The sequence below is a fragment of the Rhinopithecus bieti genome, unplaced genomic scaffold (genome assembly GCF_001698545.2).
Source record: "Rhinopithecus bieti isolate Rb0 unplaced genomic scaffold, ASM169854v2 scaffold_5626, whole genome shotgun sequence".
NCBI classification, from domain to species: domain Eukaryota; kingdom Metazoa; phylum Chordata; class Mammalia; order Primates; family Cercopithecidae; genus Rhinopithecus; species Rhinopithecus bieti.
In genome coordinates this window covers 5,009,283-5,027,571 of record NW_016805666.1, presented here as the reverse complement: position 1 = coordinate 5,027,571, position 18,289 = coordinate 5,009,283, and the positions used below count along the sequence as shown (strand labels likewise).

Below are 18,289 nucleotides of genomic sequence, written 5' to 3'. Positions count from 1 at the left end.
AAAAAAAAAAAAAAAAAAAAAAAAAACTCAATGTAATAGAACAACTGAGGATGTTTTCTGAAAAGTTATGAAATTTAAGATAAAGGACATTTTCTTTAGTAGCTAACAATATGACCTCTACTCCAGAATTCAGTGTGGGGTGCATTAAAAATATTTTTGCCTTAGGAAAGGAAGTGGCAATGTAGACAATGCATGCATTTAAACAACGATATCTAACCAAGCCTGCCTGGTAAAAAGTCCCCTCTCACATAGTTTCTGCAACAGCAGAAAATTATGTAAGAAGTTGCAAGTGAGGCCCTGGAAAAATATAAAGTGAAAAAAAAAAAGTCATAGAAAACAAAAAGAATTTAAAGACAAGCAAATTACAGAGTCAGAGTTTAAAAGAGGCTACACTGTCAAGGCTGGAGGAGAGGAGAGGCTTCTTTCTATTTATCTCAGTCTGCATACTTACTATTTCAGAGGGAGCAGAAACAGCAGCACCTGGTAGTCATGTGATAATACCTGTCAGACAAGCAGTGGCCCTGCCATGGCTTTTGCTCTGAGAGTAAATAAACCCACTCACTTTAGATCTTCCCCACAGCTTTGATCAGACTGATGGCACTGTGACATCTTAGGGAAATATAACATCAGAGCTATACTGACAGCACAATGACCAGAGTTCTATTCCACTTTATTCCTATAAAGCAATTCTGGCCTTAAAATTTTACTCGACAGTGTATTATATTTAGAATTAATAAAAATTTTGAACACAGTGAACAAGATTATTCATCTGAAACAGTTCATTTCAGTACATTAACTATTCAGAGGACAAAGAAAATGTACTCCTGATTGTCTCTTTATGCCAGTGGTTGTCAACCAGGGCTATATATTTAAATCACGAGGGTGCTTTGAATACATATAAAAATATTTGCCCCAACCCCCGCAGATTCTAAATTAAGTACCCTGGGTGTGCCCTGTCCTTGGGTAAGTTTGTTTTAAATCTCCCCAGTTGATTCTTACTAGCAATGAATATTGGCATCACCTGTTTAGTGTATTATATCCATTAAAATTACCGTAAATTAAAATGCTTTTTGTCAAAATTCCTCACCACACTTGACTCACTTGCTATTAATTTTTTAAAAAATAAAATACAAGCAAACACTGGGCAAATGATGAGAAGATAAGTATTTTGTGAAGCCTATCTTTGTACAACTTTCAACCTGGCTTCTGTGGCTTCAGAAGCCACAGACTCATACACATCTGTATTTCCTTCAAAGACTAGTAAACACGGCTTTCTTAGCTTTAGACCTAACAGAACCTGACTGCACAGACCACTTCAAAGCATCTCTAGAGTCACTGAGTCTTATGCTGGGCTGGGCTTAATCTAGATTTCTAAGTGGTTTGGGACAGCAACAACAACAACAAGAACAACAACAACAACAAAAAACAGTGGCATAGTCCCAAGAGTGGACCATCTGAAATAGAATATAAATCTCCCTGAGTTATTTAGCTTAGTCATAACTAGGAAGGCAGATTTCAGAGAAAATGAAATTAGATATGGAACTCAGTACTGGGCATTGTCAGTGGACAAATAGTCTGCTATATATATATCATGTTCCAATGTATAGAAAAAATGATACTTCAAAAAGCAGCCCAAAGCTTAATTAATCATGACGGAACATGCCTAGCTCCTTCACTTTTGCCATCCAGGGAAATAATACAGTGGGAAGTGCTCAAATTTCAAGAGACCAAATTTTCTCCACTATTACGCCTCCTTAAGTACACCACAGAATTAGCCAAGAAGATTTTTCACTTTTAATTTCATTAAAGACACATTGTTTTAAATTCTACCAAAGGCAATATTCCATTGAAGAGTCTAATTCAGTTTGACAGGGTGATAACACTATAACCTCTGGCAGTTAAAAAGAGAATGATGACTCAGTAAGAGTCAGAATCTGAGGTATTATCTCTCAGTTCCAAATATTTAGAGGGGAAACGGTTTATTTAAACCCTTGATGTATCACTGGAATGTGTAAATCTCATTAAGTAGAAAATCCCCACAGCTTGGAATACTAAATTTCTGCATTGTCAGGATGCCCATTCTCTGCAGTGTCCTCTGGACCCAAGGTGATAAAAATTTTTGTAAGGATACAGAAAAAGAACTCACAGAAAAGTGTAAGGCCGTCATTAAAGAAAACAAAGATGTCTAAATTTTTTTTTAATGTAATTAACGAAGGAAATTAACAGACTAGCTTCCCTCATCTCAGTATCCTAAACAGACTCTGGAAACTAGCTTTCAAAAAAGCGGGTGAGTGGTATTTTCAAGTTCCATATATATCTTAATTTAACACTTCCTTGTTTTTTTCTATTCATCATCCTTCAGTTGGAGAACACAAGAACATCCCTAAATGAACACAAAACTTCAGTCTTAAATAAATTTACAGAATAAAATTGTTTAAAGTACTGATACTGAAGATAAATTTATTCTGAGCTTGGAATAAGGTAAAATGATAGATTCTTTTTGATATCACGTAGGAGTATTTGTAATAAGCCAGTTTGACATTTAGGGAATGCCACAGCATATCTGACTAACAATTCACAGCAGAAAAGTGCACATATTTTATGGCCCTATGAGTTTAGAAGTTAACCTGCAGAAAATGATAAGCTGTTAAGAATTTATAGTCCAACAGAGAAGTAACTCTGAAAGGTTAGGTACACCCATTGCCCTGTAGATAGTTATACTTAATTTAAAATTTCATCTTGCACTCCCTTTCAACTGATTCTATTAATGCTGCTCCGCAAATGCTCTTAGAACCAGCTGCTTGTCATTCTACTAGTTTCTTCATTATTAAGTTAAATGTAAATTTGGCCTGTCCTAACAACTTTAAGAATTGTGCTTTTACAACAGCAAGAATAGATGCCACTACCTAGTAATTATATTTTAATGTAATCCTCCGACCTACTTTCCAGGAAGTTACAAAATCAAATGCCTACAGGGGCTAGAAAGGTAAAATGTAAAAAGCAAGCTGAATATAAAATGATAGAAATACAGCAGCTCATGTTGTAGCCATTTTAATATCTGCCTAGTAACATGGTTTTTTAATCCCTTGTGGTGGCAAAATAAAAAACAAAACAAAACATTTGCAATTCTAGTAGTGGGGCCTGTGAGTCAGTGTTTAGTGTCATGCTTCCTAAGCCTACTTAAAATATCCTGGAGCGTAACTAAAAGCCATAAAGCCTAACTAGCCCTCAGAGCACTCCTGAAAGTCAGATTCACAGAAGCAGAAATGTAGAGGTCAGTATATCACCATTCTTCCTCCATACTTCCCCCACGCCTCTGTAACTCCAAAATGTCTTTCTAAACCTGAAAATGGTGTCATTTCCTCATGAACCTACTCAAGATAGATTATATCACACCTTCCTCTATTTTTCCACAGCTCTTTGTGTCTCCCTAAAAAAGTGTATCTAGTTTGTAATTGTTTACAAAGCCATCTTTTTGGGTGAAATCCAAGCACAAAGCCGAAGACAAGGATATTTGTGGCAGCTACTCAGAATGGCTTCTGGAACTAAATTTTAATTTTCCGCATAGCCAAGTCCTTTAATATGAAATATTAAAGGAAAAACCAACTTAACCTGAATCTACAACCTAGAAACAAGTTCTCTGACCACAGACAGGGCTCGACTGGCTCCTTGGTACTATGATTCCTAGTGTTACAGCCACATGGAAAGCACCACCTCAGCAGTTTATAGAAAATAGAGCCATTACTGTGTCAATGATGGACTTCAGAGTTAAGCCTCAGTGGTGCCAGAAATTTGAGATTTATCTATAATATTTACCTCATTCTTATATAGGTACCAATAACTTACCTGTATCGGTACTTTAGAACACCAACTGTAGAGTTAGAGCTGGAGAAAGTTAGAGCATAAAAAGTAACTTAATGCAATGACTTTAAACTTTAAGGTCCTAAGAATCCACCTCCACGTCTAAAGCATGTCCAAACTGCCAGGCCTTACTCCAGAGATGATAATATATGTGAAACCCAGAAATTTCCATTTTTAGTTAACAGCTGATTCTGATGAAAATGAACTGAGGCATATTATTTGAAAAACACTTTCTTAGAAGACTGCCTATCCAATTCCTCATTTTACAAATGAGAAAGATGAGGCCTAAAAAGTAACAGTATTTCCGGCTCTCTCGGCCTTTTGGTTAGACAAACACTACCAAGACAGGCTCATCAGCTCTTCTGGGTTCAGTGAAGTAAAACCAGAAATTCGGGAGTTTTCATTTGGTGTCAGAATCTCTGATACACAGTCTCAGTAAATGAAGAACCACATCTGGAATGGGTACCTCTAATAGAGCCTGGGCCTGGAATAACTCTCCAAGGAATCAGTGCATTCTCACAGAGGGGAAAAGTTACAAATATTTTCCTTCTTCTCACAGATCTGAGATTAAGTGTATACCTTTTACAATATGTTGCTCTAGGATTTATTTCAAAGTCATGAGCACAAACTGGAGAGAAAGAAAGGCTGCTTAAGACACTTATTAAATTCATTGGTTTGTAGTTATATACATGATACCAGGACTTCCATCGAGACTGTCCTCTATTACCTGGGTCATGGAGGTGGAGCTGCTCCTCACTCTCTGAGAATGGAGGAGTCCTGGGCCTGTGTCTCCTTTTTCTGTGCTCACCTTGCCCATGGTCCCTCCCATATACAACTTCCTTGCTGTGAAGCCCTGCTTTTTGTGAGGACTTGGGTGAAAGTCGATCTTGGTGCTGAGACTGTTTTTCCCACTTTCGAGTCTGATGGTTATTCTTAGCCTCCCAGTCATCACATTCAGTGCTCAGAAACACTTCACCACTGATTGTGGGAAGCAGAGGTCTCCGGGGCCTCTCCTGAGCGGACCGTTTCCTTTCATGCTGCTCATTGTTAATTTGGGGCTTGTCCCTCTCTTTGCCAGAGCTAGAGGATGACAGGGATCTCTCTGATGAACGATGTTGTTCTGGCTCTTCCAAGTTCTCCAGTGGATGTTCTGGTTTCTCTTTCTTCTGCTTCACAGTCTTTCCATCTCTTTGGAGTCTACAAGGTCTTGAGAATCCAGAACCCAATTCCCTGGCCCTCCTTGACCCTGGTTGGTCTGAGTGGAGGCAGAGGGATGTGAAAAATAAAAATGCAGATTAATTTAATGAGAGTATGAACTCATTACACAAGGGAGAGTCTGGGCCCCAGTTTAGGGTACTTTAAAAATGGAGAAAACTGCTTTTGCAACTTAACAAATTGAGAAGAGGGGATGAGCATTACTGAAACAGTTCATGCATACCTAAAGAATTCTGGGTATACAGCCAAAATAGTAAGAAACTAAAATTAAGTGAAACAAATGTGAAAGAAGAGCTTGATCATGATTAGGCAGAGCTAACAACACTTTAATATTTGCCAATAACAAAATTATAGCCATTGAACATTAAGTTCTATTTATAAACCAATTTGAAACTAATATAGAGTAAAAAGAGGTTGAGAAATCTTGTAAAACAAAAAAATTAAGCTTTGTAATTTCAGACAGAGGCTTTCAAATATTCTTACTGGAAATGTCAATAAAACTGTATCAGAATATTGCTAGTTTCTCGAGTTCAGAGGAATGATCCACAGATTTTTATATTCCTCCATCTGTCCACTTTATGTGGCCAAACATACCCAGTCACTTCAGAAAATAGCCCTCTATTACAGTTCAATGTAAAAGAGGGTCAAGTAGATGAGAATTTTAAGTGAGTCCATGACCCTGTTATCTTTAGATAATTGTTACCAATCTTAGTTGAAACTTGGCAAAGGAAAAAAATTCAAAGGGTTGCTTTGATGGAATATATAAAAAGGAGTTGCTTCCTAAATACATTTCAAAAAACTGTATGATACTGTATTATTTGTATAAAAATACAATATATGCTAAGTATATGTCCCCAAATTTAACATACACTTCAAAAACAGCACAAATATAGTGCTTTCTCAGGTCGTTTTCTGGCACAAATATAATGTGAAAACAAAGGCAGTCAATTCATATGCACTTTACAAGAATATACTGATTTAACATTTTCTAAAACTTTTACTACATTTTGGAAATAACAAAAAAATCCCAATTCCATGGAAAATTGCTATGATAGCTAAGATTCCGTGATGGCATTAACCACTCGCTGAACTGCATCAAAGAGCTGCTGTAAGTTGATGAGATATAAAGAAAGTAAAAAACTATATGTTTTCCTTTAAACTGTTTGATTTGATATTATTAATCTGTTAAAGGAATACAGCAAGAGATATGTGCTAAATGTACCAATGATGTAAGTTTCCATTAAAAACCTCAAATTGTTTCCTGTTGAGCTTTCCAGAAGAAAAGAAAGCTTGCTTCCAAAGACAATACTAAATTAAAATCTGTTTTCTAAACAGTCTGTACAAGTATTTATCTTCATCATTTATGGTTAAGTTTATATTTTACATAAAATCAAAAGCAAAAGAGAAGAATTATCCGGTGATAAAAAAAATTACCTGCTCTTTTAAATAAACTATTATTTTAAGTCTATCATGACCACATGAGAATCAAGTGACTACTGCTGTAAAGTTATATAATACAGACCAGCTACTTAATGACCACATCCAGGGAACAATGGTTTACAGGGTTAATAAAAATGGGCTCACTCGCGAGTTGCACACGTGAAGCCCACCTTCCAGCCCAAAAGAAACAAAAAGAAATGGGTTTTAACATGAATTTTGATGTTATGATTTTAATTCCTTCTAAATAGTTAATTGATATTCATAGTTTTAGGAAATAAGTTGCAGAATTATTACAGAGCTGTTACTACATTTTTACAGGGCTGACTGGAAAAAATTTATTCTCTAATAATAAATTTGTTGTAACAGCTTTAAATCTTGGAAAGAAAAAGATGAGGTGAGGAATCTATCTGAATGCTTTAAAACCTCATACAGTTGAGGATTGAGACTTGTTTCTTGAGACCAAGTTATCTGGCAAATATAACTTACTCCCTCACTGCCAAAACATATATAGGTATTATGTATTGGCATATACATAATACATATATATACACACACACACAAATACACACATATATTTATACACATATATATCTGCATTTTATATGTGTGCCTCCATGTTTGACTTTCAAAATAAGAGATATACGAAATATTACATTATACACATATAACACTGATATATGTATAAACAATAAGTACTTTACCAAAATTGCATTATTTGATCTTCTTAACATCCAAATGAAGGATTTACTTTTATATAATCTCCATTTTATTTAGTACATAACTTCATTAAAATATTGTTCTAAGGAGGGGACAGGACTTGAACCACAGTCTTATGACTCCAAAGACCATGACTTAAAAAAAAAAAAATCACTAATATGACTTCAGTAAGACACTTTGAAAGAAAACATGGATTCACTAATAAATAATATGTCATTTAAGAGTTGATATAAATTTGACAAATGTTTAATACAATTTTAAATTTGTAGAAAATCTATAAATAATCATTCTAATAGATAATGTATTAAAGTTCGAGTTAAATAAAAGTTGAAAAAATTGACCATTTCTGTAATGATATACTGTGATTACTATGCAAGTGAGGCAAAAAATCAAATAGATATACAAAGACATACAGAGAAGTATAATGAAAGAATATCCCAGATGTGTTGGAAAAGGACCACTGCAAAGAACCGAAGGACTGTTTTATAAATAAGAGCTGAATTGTAATATGGTTTCTGTGGAACTGAACTTGGTCTAACACAAGGGCATATTCATAAGGACTCTATGTTCAACAATATATAATCTCCCAACACCACAGCTGAGGCAAGAGAAATTTGAGTATTTACATGCACATGTTCGGGAGGTCACCACTTCCTGTTCCTCAATACTCCCTCAAAGTCTGTCTCTCCCCAAAGAAACAAGCATATATGCTACTCACCACAAATTTATCAGAGTAACTAAAATAAATATAAAATACTTTTAAAAGCTTTTATGTGTCCCTGAAAAACCAATGAATTCTTAACATAGTCTCCTGCCCTAAAGAAACAAATCGGGATGACAGTACTCTGATCAAAAAGACAGGTTTGATCTTAATTCAAGTCAGTATAAGGCTTTAAGAGGGGAATGCTAAAATTAATACTTTAATACATTTAATTCCTTGGCATCTTAATGCTTTTATAGACTGAACAGTTTAAAATAATAATGTTTAGAGTGAATACACCTCCAAAGCAGAATTTTAAAAAAGGGAAAACACCAGACCACATTTCTAAGATTTAAATTGAAGGTGAAGAGTAATACTTTACTTTCTGATCTTTAGCACAGCAAAATGTTGCAGTAAGTTTTCTTTTTAAATGACATTAACATACAGATTCATCAGAAAACCAGCAAAAGAAAATGGCTATCAAAAAAGAGATGAGTGTTTCACATACAGAGGAAGAACACATCAAGCAATAAATTGAGAATCAGCCTGCTTACTACAAAGGCTGAGCTCTACTGATTATGGTAAATTTAGAGCAAAAAACGTTACTGGGCAAAATTACACTCAAACTATAATAATCCCATCACCTACATATACATTGCTTTCATTCTACTCATCAGAGAAACACACACTTACCTTTCATAATGGAATTACAGAAAAGCAGTTGATGACTGGTTTGCAAGGCCCTTTAGGATCACTGACCTTAAATTCCTTACTCTCTAAAAGTTGCCTTTAGGTTTTGTTCACTTGCGATCCTAAGTATTGGTCCTCAAGCTGAATTTCATTAAATACTGACACTTGAAACTATAGGAACGTCTTTGCTTTGACAGGTCTTTGAGAAGGACTCAACAATACTTGCAAATATTCGTTTCCCAACACATTTTTAAGATAAATAATCACCACCACAACTGCCACCACCACACCATCACCACCACCACACTGCAAAGCAGGCACCAGAGAGGCAAAACTGTGGGAATCACTCCCTCAGAAATCATACTATATGGTAATCAAATAGCAAAGAAAGGATTAAAAGAAAAACAATGAACACGGAAATCTTAAAATTTAATATTGTTTGTCATCAGCAGGCTAAACCATTGGCCTAGGTTTAAAAGACAAGAAAGCACAGAACAAAGCTTTGTTACCCAGTAACTGATGAATGGTATACCTTCTTTCTTCATACCACTTTCCTGCTTCAAACAGTACTGCCCAGACTTCTTGAGAAAGGTTAAGTCCAGAGACTCATCCACCATTTTCCACACCCCATTTATATGCTTAGATTATAATAAAGCATTCCAAGTTGCTAAAGTTTAAAAGAATGCATGCCAATTCTTACAAAATCATATTCAAATTTGAGCAGTCATGAAAGTGGCTCTGGTTGTCCAACTAAAGAACAGATAAGGCCGGGTGCAGTGGTTCACATCTGTAATCCCACCACTTTGGGAGGCTGATGCGGGTGGATTACTTGAGGTCTGAAGTTCAAGGCCAGCCTGGCCAACATGGTGAAACCTCGTCTCTACTAAAAATACAAAAATTAGCCATGCGTGGCAGTACATGCCTGTAATTCTAGCTACCTGGGAGGCTGAGGGAGCAGAACTGCTTGAGCCTTGGAGGCGGAGGTTGCAGTGAGCCGAGATAGCACCACTGCACTCCAGCCTGGGTGACAGAGCAAGACTCCATCTCAAAAACAAAACAAAAACAAAACAAAGCAAAACAAAACATGAATTTATTAGATTCAAATAGAATTCTGCCACATATCTAAATGTACCCAGTGCCAGGGGATAAGAGAAACATTCCCAGATCCCTAAGGTCACTTCATGAACAAAATTAAAGGAGTGCTTTATGGTTGAGTCTAAGGATAGAATAGATCATGATGCAGGAATTGTTACCTCCATCTTCACAATAGTAACTATCTGCATAAGCACGGGCTGCTGGGAACTCTGGAAAGTGTTTCTTTCTCTTTTTTTCTTCCTGTAACTCCTTCTCTTGCAAAAGGCGAGCTATGTCCTGTAAAGACAAGAGAGAATGGAAACATGCATTACCGAAGAACAAACAAACTCCATACAGTGGGGCGTGACATTCCACTGCCAAGTTTGTATGTGCTCTGTCCATGGCTCTCTAGACTTTCTGGCATTAATTTCACATCTTCAAATGCCAGATGATTGCTCAACAGGAGTAGCACATGATCTAGATAAGTGAGACAGCCTTTTTTAAATTGAAATTTAAATCTAATACAATATAAAGACATTCAAAACTCAGTACTTCCTAAAGCAGGTTACGCAACAGAATTTTAAAAATACATATTTGTGGGTCCTTTTTTCAAGCTGATGATTCAGTAAGTCTAGATGGGGCAGGATGCAGTGATCTACAAAACTTTATAATTATAATTTAATTTAGAAACTATTGAAAAGAACTCTTCCGGGGATTTTGATTTCACTTTGCATTAGAATACCACTGTCTTAACTGAAAAAAAGAAAACAGTCCTCCTTCTGTCTCCCACCTGTTCATCCCCAGGCAAATTTTTAGCAGTTATTGAGAGGCACTGTGAGGCACAGAATGATGAATAACATTCCATAATGTTCCCTAAAAGATTCTCATCTTTTATGAAAACAAAAGTTTCATAGAAACTTTTAAAAAAACAAATAAATAACTACAATAAAATTAAATTGTAAATGCCTCAAAAAATGTCCATGGGAGTACAAAAGAGGGAATAGGATTTTTGCTTAAAGCAATCAGTACAAGATTCTGCATTGTGTTCAGCTTTGAACAGAGAACTGAATTGCAACAAGCAAAGTCGAAACAGGAAACATCAGCAAAGCTGTGAACATTTTAATGGGCACCTATCTAAGCAACAGCCAGTAGTTCAATTAAAACATGAGATACGGAGTGCTGTAGAAAAAGCTGAGGCTAGAAAAAACAGTCTAAGGCTGGATCACAGGAATTCCTTTTAGACAATCTTAAGAAGTCTGGTGTCTGTAACATAGGGGATGAAGGATTACTAAAGGTTTTGAGCTGCAGAGTGACAGTGTTCTGAATCTGAAGATGATTTCTATGAAAGCCCTATAAAATAGCCTATAAACTTATAAGCTCATAGATACTTTTAAGGAGAGAAGTCTATAGCTATCATCAGATTCTTAAAGGCTCATACAAATATGGGAACGATACTCACTGGTACAAATGGTAGTAACAGTCATTGGTAGTTTGAGGTACTTACGTCTTTATATTTATCAATAATAAGGAATACAAGAAGAACTAAATGTTAACGTTAATGTTCATTTAAAGCAAGAATTACTATTCTTCAAATTTTATGAATAGGTGGAAATGAAAAATACATTAAGATTGCAATATACAGTTTTAAAAGAAAATTTAAGTGAATTAATTTTTTTCACATCTATGCAGAAACAAGCTGGATGCTCAATCTAGGTAATTAGCAATATTTATCCATATCCTCAGCTGTTTTTTTACTATTCATCCAAATAGCCTTACAAATCTGACTTTATGCCAAATACAAACTTAAAATGTACCATTAGAACACTTTTAACTGACACATACATACATACTTTTTGATAAGTAATCTATGTAAACACCCATGCAACAGTGTCAGACACTTAAGTGGGCACTCACAAAATGTTGCAACTCAGAGTGAGAGGTAAAAGATATCATAATCCTACTTAACACAGGTATACTTTTCATGAATAGAACTCTGAAGTTCTAAGACTGATGGAAAAACTATCTCCTAAATCTGAAAGCTAAAATTAATTTTTTTTTTCCAGTTCAGGTTAGACATGGTTTAAAGAGACACTGGGAGAGAAATAGTCACTACTAAAATGAATTTGAGGGGAACTTCAATTTTTTATCTGTACAACGGAAAGTTTGAACTATTCAATCTTAAAAAAAGCCAAATGTCTTTGACTCCCTAATGTATCATTTTAACAACTATGTCTACCAGGTGCCAATCCCTGTGCCAGATTCTTTAGCTTTAATATCTTACAAAGTAATGTATCAATTAGGAAGAGAGGAACGGGACAGATACCCTATTCTCCAAAAAACTATTATTTGTTACAGAAGAATTTTCCAAATTTCTGTAATGTTTACTACAGAAGTAGAAAGAAATGTAAACATTTCCTTGAGCTGTATGTTTACTAAGCAACCAGAACTATATTTTCCTAAGTGTTTTGCTTTACAGTAAACAAATATTTCCCCCACTATAACTGAGGAAAACATAAAGGAAAATTACCAGGTCCAACTTCCAGCAAAAATTATAAACTACGCTCCACGGACCCGGTAGACACAGCTTTATTAAAATGAGAAATTAAGGAGTCAAAGACATCTGGCTTTACGATTGAATAGTTCAAACTTTCCATTGTACAGATAAAGAATTGAAGTTCTCCCCAAAATTGATACTAGTAGCGACTATTTATCTCCCAGTGTCTCTTAAAATCATGTCTAACTTGAGCTGTAAGAGAAAAGAGATTCAATTTAACATTGAGATTTAGGGGATAGTTTTTCTATCAAAGTCTCAGAAATTCAGAGTTCTATTCATATAATTGCTTATAACTGCCCTCCTGCTACTGAATTTAGTCCTAATGGAAGCATAGTAATACACCACTCTCTCAGTGTAAAGAACCAGGAGAGAAAAAAAGAATTATGCCCCTTCTTTATAATGCATTAGCTAGTCAAAGAAAGTGCTTTTAATCAAGTCAAAAAAATAATAATCATAATCTGTCATGCACCTTAGCACCCACACTTTTTTGCTCTTCTAAGCTCTCAGCTCTTTTTTGAAAGAAAAGGTCTGCTAGGTTTGAGGAAAGACAAGGACAAAAATTCAATGGAAAACTGCCACTATATTATAGCTGAGGTTTAGCACAAGTCCGCTCTCCTCCCTGCTTTCCAACATTACTATGCAATGAGTTTTGTTAGATAATTTCAATATAAAGTAAATCCTCCTGAAACAAGCTGAAGATGGCAATTATCAGTCACAGTACTTGGATGTAGCTAACCAGCTTAGTCACCTTTGATATAAACAATCTCCTTGGTCCTCAGCTTCCTTCCTGTTAATGGTAAGTCTAGAACAACACTTTCCAAGCCTGTTCCTGAGAACACTGGCCTCAAAACTTTATCCAAAAAACAGACAACTTTCAATAGAAAGCATGCAGCATATCTAACTCTTCAAGATGCATACTGGCAAATTTTAAAACTTTAAAAGAAAAAAAAAAACCTGTTATCTTCCAGTAACCTATAATTTTCCAAATGTATGACAGAAGCTTCTGTTCACATTTTAAAAAAATTCAGATAATTAATGTTCTATATAACTTGGGAAAACAAATCTAAATGAACTCTTAAGCTCTTTTAAACTCATTTTAGTTATATTTTAATTAACGAGATAGACTTCTGGGCTGATATGTAAAAATAATCCTGTTCTATAGAACACTTCCTAGTAAACCCATGAATTGAAATGGGAGTTTACCATTGTATCTCACCTCTCCCTTCTGTTACCCAAGCTCAGCTAACTCTGGAAAATTTGAAACTATAACCATAAGGAAGGAAATAGTTAAGGATCTCTAGAATACTAGAGAAAGGTAATTTTAATGAAAACATAGATGCAGTGATTCCCTTCAGTAGGCCAGACATGTGCCCTGTGCCAAACTCTTTAGCTTTAAAGAATAGTGCTATAAGCACTAGGGGATTGGTATATATGGTAAATATCCTTTAAGTTCTTATCTTGCAGTAAAACAATTAGCATAATGTAAGACCTGAAAACATGGCTTTAAGAGAAGCATTAATATAAACAAGGTGCAGTGGCACCCAGAGGATCCCCACACATCTTTCCCAAGTAGATGACAAGTTAACTGAAACATGGTGTTGGGTTCCTTGGGGTATTTTTGTCATTTACAGGTTGAGCATCCCTAATCCAAAAATCCAAAATCTGAAATGCTCCAAAATCTGAAACTTTCTGAAGCACAGACATGATGTTCAAAGAAAATGTTCATTGGAACATTTTAGATTTTGGATTTTTGGATGCTCAACTTGTATACGATTTATATCATATAAATATATAAGGGATAAAGGATATCATATAAATATATAAGGGATAAAGAGTTACATAAATATATAACGGATAGAGGGTTTTATCATATACATATATAAGGGATAGAGGGTTATATCATACAAATATATAAGGGATAGAGGGTTATATCATATACATATATAAGGGATAGAGAGTTATATAAATACATAAGGGATAGAGTTATATAATATATATATATAAGGGATAGAGAGTTATATCATATAAATAGATAAGGGATAGAGGGTTATATCATATAAACACATAAGGGATAGAGGGTTATATCATACACATATATAAGCGATAGAGGGTTACTTCTCAACGTTTCACCTCTATCCTCCAATGGCAGTGCATTTCAAAAAGAGGAAATCTGGAATTTAAAAACAATCAAAGGTGATTTAAAAATGTGACTATCAAATGACTGTCAGAAAGAAAAAAAAGAAAATCATTCCATTTAATTGCTAAACTTCTTTATTAACTAGCGATTAACATCTAACTCAGTAGGGATGTCAAGGCAGGTATAAATCCAAAAGGGTTGTTTGATAAAACAGGAAAATACCAATTCTATGGATGTAAAAACATCACTATAATAAGAAGAGAGGAAGACCTCAACAAGAAGCCTCCCATCTCTCTCTCATCTCCCTTTCTAGTCATATATATATATAAATTTATTTTTACAATACTTAGGACACAGGAAAATTTTTAATAACTAAACGATATTGTTGTTTGATCTAGCCTGTAAATATTACCAAATAATGTGTAAATATTCTTTTAGAACATGAAATTCTAATCTAATTCTAATCTTTTAGAACATGAAATTCTAATCTAATCTAGTGCTATGTGTAAGTACCACAGTTCATACTAGATTCATTTTTTAATGTGAATTGGTTACTAGGCTTACCCTGAGCAGTTTATGCTATAAAGGGCTTCAAATAGTTAAACTAGTGCCACAAACTTTTCATGACATGTTTGGCCATGCTAATATTTATTTAAGGGAAAAAAAAGTTTTTCCCTAAAATAGCTGCAAATTCACATATATTTTAAACCTAAGTTTAAATGCGCGCGCGCGCACACACACACACACACCTAGTCATGCACACAGGTACACACACACTTTTAGAGTTTTATTTAAGAATAACTAAGTTAAATTAACTGATTAACCTTAACCCATTTTTATTAACCACTAATTCATAGGGTCCAGTATACCCAAAGTTAACAAGCTCCTTCCAATAGGAAGCCTAGAGAGAACTACTATACTCGAGAAACTATGTAAAAGAGCTAAAAATAAATAGAGACAGAAGAGCAAGAGAGAGTGACACAGCAAGAAAGTGAAGAAGAGGAACGAGGGGAGGGAAGGTGATGGGAGAGGAGGGAAGGTGAGGAATGTGAGGAAAGCTAGAAAGACCAAAAAAAAAAAAAAAAAATTATTTTTTAACTTTTCCACATCAGTCTCCTGCATGGAAATGCCACTTTCCTTACATCTGTGCTTTGTTAACAAACACAAAAAAATTATACTATGACAAAGCTAGAAATGCTAATTTACACACGCAAGGTTGTATAACTCCACTACCTCTTACACACAATGTTGTTCAGAAAAAATTAAAAAAAAAAATCTCTGTTCCAAGAGAAAAAGGTTCTCAGTCTCTACATCTGGTATTTTACGGGGTGGTAACTACCCAGGAAAACTGACCCCAAAAATCTCTAAAAGAGATTTAGGTGGAAACCCAGAGAGAGATTTTCCACAGCCCTGCTGCTGAATAAATCCTTATTAACCAAGTAGACTCTGTGGGGAAGCAGAAGAGCATTGAGGGGAAAAGGGAAGAAAAAAAAAAGGAGACCAGGTGCAGTGGCTTGTACCTATAATCCCAGCACTTTGGGAGGCTGAGGTGGGTGAATTACAAGGTCAGGAGATCGAGACCATCCTGGCCAATATGATGAAACCCCATCTCTACTGAAATACAAAACATTAGCCAGATGTGGTGGCGGGCGCCTGTAGTCCCAGCTACTTGGGAGGCTGAGGCACGGGAATCGCTTGAACCCGGGAGGCAGAGGTTGCAGTGAGCGGAGATTGCACCACTGTACTCCAGCCTGGAGACATAGCAAGACTCCGTCTTAAAAAAAAAAAAAAAAAGGAAAAGAAAAGAAAAAAAGGAACTAAGAGAGTTCATGAGTAACAAGCAATTCCTTTTTCAAAAATTGGCCAGAAGAATTAGCACTACTGTCTCAGTATTAGTTTCCTCTAATGTTGGTTAGAGGCACCCTGTTACCAACAGACTAAAATAAACAAGCATTTTCATATATCTCACAATGACAAACTTAACTCATGCAAATTTTCTTCATTTAATATTGACAACATATTAGTCAGCTGAGAGTCACAATTTTCTATGATAAAAGACCACCTCGGCACAGTAGCCATCTTCTCATCTGAGCTATGAGTTAAAAAGTCAAAAAGTCTGAATGAAGTTTATATAGGCTTGTCTAGTCAACACACCTACACAACTGGATTTCTCATTTAACTTTTCCACTCTTCTGAGGGCAAGCTAGTGGGAGACCTGTCAAGACAAGTACGTGAACACTTGAGGACTTCTCAAAGCACACCATACTGAAACACACTAAAGCCTGCTGAATTCTGCCCTATGCAGCACATCCCTCTCTATAACAGAATCAAGGAAAGGGCAATTATAAATTTAACATGTACCAGGTGCTGCAAGTACCTCATCTAATTTACCTCACAACAGCCCTTTAGGGTATGCACAACTACCGTGAGTCAACCCATTTTGGAACCTGAGGTTCTGCGTGGTTAGGTGCGATGCTGAAAATCACACAGCTAAACAGTTAATGAGCTAAAATCCAAACCCAGGTGAGTGTAACTCCAAAGTCCACGTTTCATGTATGCCACAGTACGTCTAAGTCAGAAGCAGTCAGGAGACCTGAATTGTACAGACATTTCTCTGGCATTTTATAACTTGGAATCAGTCACTTACTCTTTAATACTTAATTTCTACATCTTAAAATTGGACTTAATCACTGAACTGCTTACTTTATATAGTATTACCAAGAGATTACTTACTGTGATTACTGTTTAGATTCTACATAATTTAAATAAAGTGTTTTATTTTCTCTTTCTATCCTGTTTTTCCCTAAATGGAGAAAAAAAACCCCACAGGACAGCAGTAGCATTTATAAGAAGCCAACTTCATTACTCTGGTATTTTTTAAATAGAAGCGTTCCTGTCTACAAAATATAATCACTTCTTTTAGTTCCCAGTGTCATCCCCAAAGCAAAGTCTTTACTATAAAGAGGCAACACATTAAATACTAAGAAAGAGCCTCCTGTGTATTACAGGAAGTATCAAAAATAATCCCTAATTTTTACTTGCAGTTCTGACTATCACGCGATCATGACTTGCTTCTTTAAGAAACAACGCACTACACTCATACCAGGTGTCTCACATTCATCTGGCATTGAACAAGAAGTCTCACAGGAACAAGAGTGGCTCAGTAGGAGTAGCAGTGTACGTAGGCTGTTTACTGATGACCCTGATGACATCTATTTAACAGGATGACCATAAATGCCAGTTTGTCCAGTACAGTTTCAGTTTATGTAATTACTAACACCATGCTTATAATCCTCAAAAGTGTTTCTGGGTGCATAACAAACCATATTGTCATCCAACTATTAAAAATAATAAATCATTTTCTTCTTTATTATAAATCACGACAGTGACCAAGTACGGCATAACAGGTGTGAAAGCAGGTAGCATAGAAATGAAGTAAAATAAAACAAATTGTTCGTAAGAAGTGCTGAAACTAAGCTGGGCACAGTGGCTCATGCTAGTAATTCCAGTGCTTTGGGAGGCTGAGGCAGGAAGATAGCTTGAGCTTAGGAGTTTGAAACCAGCCTAGGCAATATAGTGAGACCTCATCTCTACAAAAAAATAATTTAAAAATATTAGCCAAGTGTGGGGGCGTGTGTCTGTAGTCCCAGCTACTCAAGAGGCGAGAGGACCACTTAAGCCTGGGAGGCGGAGACTGCAGTAAGATCACACCACTGCACTCCACCCTGGGTTATAGAGCAAAACGCCATCTCAAAAAAAAAAAAAAAAAAAAAGTGCTGAAAATATAACACAAATGGAAATAATAGCTAATGGTAAATTCAAGTCTTCTCACAAACCAAACACTATTAGTAATTTCAGTCATTTTCAGCCTTTAAACAATACGACTTAAAATATATAGAGA

General features: G+C 35.6%; 1 protein-coding gene across 1 annotated transcript in view; it reads right to left on the bottom strand.

Annotated features, from left to right (window-relative positions):
• The window catches only part of CCDC50 (coiled-coil domain containing 50), a 63,696-nt gene that overhangs the window by 10,801 nt on the left and 34,606 nt on the right, over window positions 1–18,289 (bottom strand). The window contains exons 5-6 of the mRNA XM_017873371.1: window positions 9,877–9,994; window positions 4,278–5,116 (exon numbers count right to left, since the gene is read on the bottom strand). Coding sequence (XP_017728860.1) covers window positions 4,278–5,116; window positions 9,877–9,994 — 957 coding nt within the window. The remainder of the gene's footprint in view (window positions 1–4,277; window positions 5,117–9,876; window positions 9,995–18,289) is intronic.